At 48.0% G+C, this 5,000-nt stretch overlaps 1 protein-coding gene across 1 annotated transcript in view; it reads right to left on the minus strand.

The window, feature by feature from the left end:
* Window positions 1-5,000, minus strand: part of meis1b (Meis homeobox 1 b) — a 75,967-nt gene that overhangs the window by 12,741 nt on the left and 58,226 nt on the right. The window contains 3 exon segments of the mRNA XM_080549223.1: window positions 360-404; window positions 407-448; window positions 1,712-1,770. Of these exon segments, the coding sequence (XP_080405349.1) occupies window positions 360-404; window positions 407-448; window positions 1,712-1,770 (146 nt within the window).

Raw genomic sequence — 5,000 nt, forward strand, 5'->3', positions numbered from 1 at the left:
AATCCAAGAAAACAGGGGATATATATATACAGTATATAAAGAGAGAGGCTTAAGGACAGAACTCTGGATTATGTGATGGCGTGAGAGAGAGCTTGAGAGAGAGAAAGAGAGAGAGAGAGATCACAAAAAAGGGGGGGAATGAGGGAGGGTGTCATGTGATTGACCACACCTGTACTACTCTCCTAGTGGCGTGTGTGTTTTTAGATCTCCGCATGGGATGTGTATACACTACACTAAGGGTTTTTGGGGGAAAACAGAGGGAGGGGGGGGGTGGGTGGGAGTGTAGCCCAGACCAGACCACACGAAAGGAGAGACGAGAGAGAAGAGAGACAGACAGAGAGACACGCTGAGGGTCTTACCAGGTGGTCTGATTCCCATGTGCTGTTGACCGTCCATGACGAACCCCCCATAGGCTGGCCATCTGGGTTGTAGGGGGCTCCTTGACTTACTGTGGGGGGGCCGAGGGAGGGGGGGGGGGGGGGGGGGGACAGTGGTCAATTAGTGCTTTTAATTAAGACTCGGTGCTGAAGAAAGATCATCTGTTTCTATACACGCACAGGGCTGTTCTCTGGGCTATGGTGCCCCTCTCTCCTTCTTCCCTCCCTGCCTCTCCCAACTGTCATCTTAAGTCTGTGGTAAATCTTAGGTACTAACTAAGAACTAACTAGAACTAACTTAAAATCGAATTGAGTTTAGCCTGTTTTTGAGGGTGATTTTTGTTGTGGTGACAATTTTTCATTTTTCTACCACACCTTTGATGTCAGACTAGGAAGGAGAGACCAAAATATTCTGAGCAAGAAATGAGGTCAGGGTCATACAGTAGTAGTATGTTGTTATTTATTGAATTCAACGTTTGTTGTTGTTGTTTTAATCGACCATCTTGTTTGTGTGACATTCACAGACATAGGTTTTTTGGGGAGAACGCCACAGCCCAAACCCCCTAAGCTCAAAATGGTCCTAACAAAGCTCACTAAAATGTGTTGAAACATGCAGTACTGAGTAGTAGTCGCAGAACAGAAACCTGAGAACCCTCTCTCTTTTTTCCCCCTCTATCCTCGCCCTGCGCTCGCTCATAGAAGTCCACTTACCTCCGATATAGGGCTGTTTGGGGGTCACTCAAGCAAAAACAAGAGCCCGCCCCACTGAATGCCTTTGAACTTTACTGAGCCCCTAATGCCAAGATGACCCCTGACCCCTATTACAGGTAATAAAGTTTACGGCAGTCCAAACCAAGCCATGCACCAGGGGACCGCTCACCAGCAGCCACAATGGGGGCGGGGGGGGGCAACAAAGACGGGGGAGAGAGCTGAGATGCCAAACAAAAGTCAACCAAGAAAAGAAACACATCAACTTCCTCTGTGTTTTTGGTTTGAGTTGGGGTGGGGGGGGGGGGGGTGTCAGGTTTTGTTTTTCTTCGTTCAGTCGGAAAGGCGAGTTTTTTTTAGACTAGACAAACCTTGTTGAAGACACATTTGTTTTCGATTAATGTGATTTGTCATTCGTTATCGTGCCGGTCAACCCAATAATAGGATTAGTCGGGCCTTTTTTTTAGTGGTCAGTCACTCCAGTTGAGCCCCCATAACTGTTGTAGGTTTTTTTGGGAGGGGGGGTAAAGTACAGTATTTACCGGCTGAGGAGCCTCCTGGTGCATGGCTTGTTGTGGAAGGCTTTCGCCTGCGGGACTTGAATACAGTAACTATGGGAGACTTGCCTGCACGGTTAGACTGGTCGATCATGGGCTGCACTATTCTCCTCCTTGCGTTTATGAACCTATGATAGAGAGAGAGAGAGAGAGAGAGAGAGAGAGAGAGAGAGAGAGAGAGAGAGAGAGAGAGAGAGAGAGAGAGAGAGAGAGAGAGAGAGAGAAAGAGAAAGAGAAAGCAAGAGAGATGTGTTAGTGTATCTCTCAGAATAATCCAAAACAAGACATGGCTTTCTGTTACCAATTAGTTAGACTCCGACACAGTTTAAGATTGGCATCCGATATTAAAAACAAGTACATTGGAACCAGCCCCCCTCTCACACTTTTCGAGCAAACACAGTGATGTTTTTTTTTTTACACTGTCATTGACCCAAACACGTGAGTCTGAGGGTTGAACTAAAACATTTCTCTGTTCACGTTTAAAACACTATATTTTGTTTCTCCGTTTGAGATCCAACGACGAGCTGAAATTGCCGGGTTATGTGTGGGAAATATTTGTGTCTAGATGTAGGTGTCTATGTGTGTGTTCAAGACAGACGTTTATCTGACATATATAGCATCTGACCAACCTCTTCACCCTGTGGCCCCTTATAAAGGCACATGGTCACTCCCCCCCCCTACACACACACACACTCACACATACCAATATACACACACACACACCACTCCAGCCTTACTCAGACTAAATCCTTGTGAAATGACCCTGTGACCTGTGTTGACCCCAAGGAGTGAAGGCTCATGGGGGTTCTGACTTGATTTATGTGCTCCTGCTGTTGCCCCCGCTGGACACATCCATTTCATCTTTAGAGGGAGGAATTAGTCCACTTTTAAGGAAACAATAGCCACGCTAAGCTGAGAAAGCAAGGGGGCACTGATGGTTGAAGAGTAGTTCAGGGGGGCCAAGAAAAAAGGAGACAGAGAGAGAGAGAGAGAGAGACAAGAGAGAGAGAAACATAGAGAAAGAGAGAGAGAGAGAGAGAGAGAGAGATGGGCATCTAGCATCTGCTATCTTCTTGTTTTATAACTCTTAAATGTCTTAACCCCAAATGACTTTTTGAGAATGAGTTCTCCTCCTTGCCCAGTTGCTGCTCTCTCCACTATCTCCTTGTCTTCTACCTTCTAGAGAGGGAGATGGAGAGCAAGAGAGAGGGAGGAATGCAAGAATGTACTGACATGGCAGAGCACCATCAAATGAGGGAATGTCTGGAGTTTTATCACCGACTCCCCTCCCTCCCTCCCTCTATCCCTCCCTCGATCCCTGCCCTGCGCTGCTGAGGGAGAGATGGGGGGGAGAGGGGGGGGGAGTGGAGGAGTCGAGAGGCCTAGGCATTCATTTTATTGCCTTCCCTCATAGCAGGCCCTCCATAGCAGGCCGGGGTCAACTCTGGGCCATCGCTGGCTAACTGCTGACCTCTATCCTCCCCTCTTCTTCTCCTATTTGGAATCTCTCTCTCTCTCTCTCTCTCTCTCTCTCTCTCTCTCTCTCTCTCTCTCTCTCTCTCTCTCTCTCTTCCTTTCTTAGTGTGACGACTCACCCTCTCCCCACTATCTCTCTCTCTCTCTCTCTGTTCTTTCCTTATCACTTATTCTTTAAATGGTGGACACTGCTTGGCCTCTCGAAACCTCTCCCCAAAAAAACAACATTCTGCCAAGCTTCCTGTCCCAGTAGTCCCCCCATATCTACGGCCAGATGCACCATGGCGGCTGGAACAAAGGACAAGCGCCTCACAATGCCAGCCAGGGAACGGGGCGGGGAGTGAGAGAGGGAGGGAGGGAGGGAGGGCGACAGAGGGAGAGGGAGGGAGGGCTGGAGGAGTATGGTGGAGAAACAGAAAGGCAGGGCTCTGTTCTCCAGACCAGTCGCCCTCGTCCTGACTGTGAAGAAGCCAATCAAAAAGCTGAGAAGAGAGAGAGAGAGAGAGAGAGAGAGAGAGAGAGAGAGAGAGAGAGAAGCGTCCTCCATTAAGGGGTATAGGTTCACCTTTGCGCGACCCCTTGGCGCTAGAGGGCTGCGTTTACGGCCTGTTCAGTCCCCACCTTCCCATCACGGCACAATGAACCAGACTATTCAGACAGCTCAACAATGGGGGAGCTATTTCAGCGCAACACACCACTGGTGGGCTCAAGAAAAAACGAAGGTGGCAAGCGAGAAGAATAAATGATTGTATTAACAGCCCTAATAAGTCAAATGAGGCAAGGACAGCGTTTTGCCTTGCTATTTTCAGAGTAAGTTATATTCACCGAAATCACTCCCTTCTATCTCTTCTTTAATTTGTCCTCCCTTTCTCTCGAAAGACTAGAACTGATTGCAGTGCCAGGTGCCGGGCCCTTGCTAATATCCCATTCTTATTACATACAAACACATACACACACACACACACACACACACACACACACAATGTAAGAAAATGTAAACACACACACACACACATGCAGACATACGCACACACATCCGCATGCACAGATACAGGCACCTACACACAGGTGTAGAACGAACTGCACGTGAAATGCCCAATTAAAAGCAAGAAATTCTGTTTTTCATCAGCTGCCTTTGTTGCGTGACCAATTATGGGATAATTTAATAATGAGCGCCGGAGAGATGCAGATTGGAGATACAAAGGTTACTTTCCTAGCGGAGCTATTTAAATGCATATGAAGTTCTCAATTTCGGCAGTTTACGCCTCCCCTAGCTTCCACCTCACCGGCAAAGAAATAACCCATTAATAAACTGAGAGCACACACACACACACACACACACACACACACACACACACACGTTCAAACCAGTGAATGCCGACACGAACTGCCATACTGTGTGTTCGTGTACACTACAACCTACACAGTTCTCTTTTTGTCATTCAATGTGATTGAACCACTAAAGTGAAATCTAACATTTGGATTGATTCTTTTCAACAAAGCCACAATTGACAACCAGCTACACACAGACACTCACAGACACACACACACAGACACACACAGACACACACACACAGACACACACAGACACACACATACACACACACACAGGAATCACTCCTTGTTCCCATCTGAAGAGTCATAAAATGTCCCCCTCCCTCCCTCCCTCCCTCCCTGTCCACCCTTCCCTCCTTTCTCGCCCCCCTCCTTCTCCTCCCCCATTCTGTGTCATTCTCAGGTCATTCACTCAGCACTGGCTAGGTTTAAATAAACTAGTCCAGCTGCTTGCAGACCCAGATCCCATTTACACTACCCCCCCCCCCCGCCCCGCCCCAACCTACAAACTCTCTATTTGTCCCTAACCCCCCTCCCCCCTCCCCAC

Source organism: Nansenia antarctica, assembly GCF_963989245.1.
Source record: "Nansenia antarctica genome assembly, chromosome: 19".
In the NCBI taxonomy this organism is placed as follows: domain Eukaryota; kingdom Metazoa; phylum Chordata; class Actinopteri; order Argentiniformes; family Microstomatidae; genus Nansenia; species Nansenia antarctica.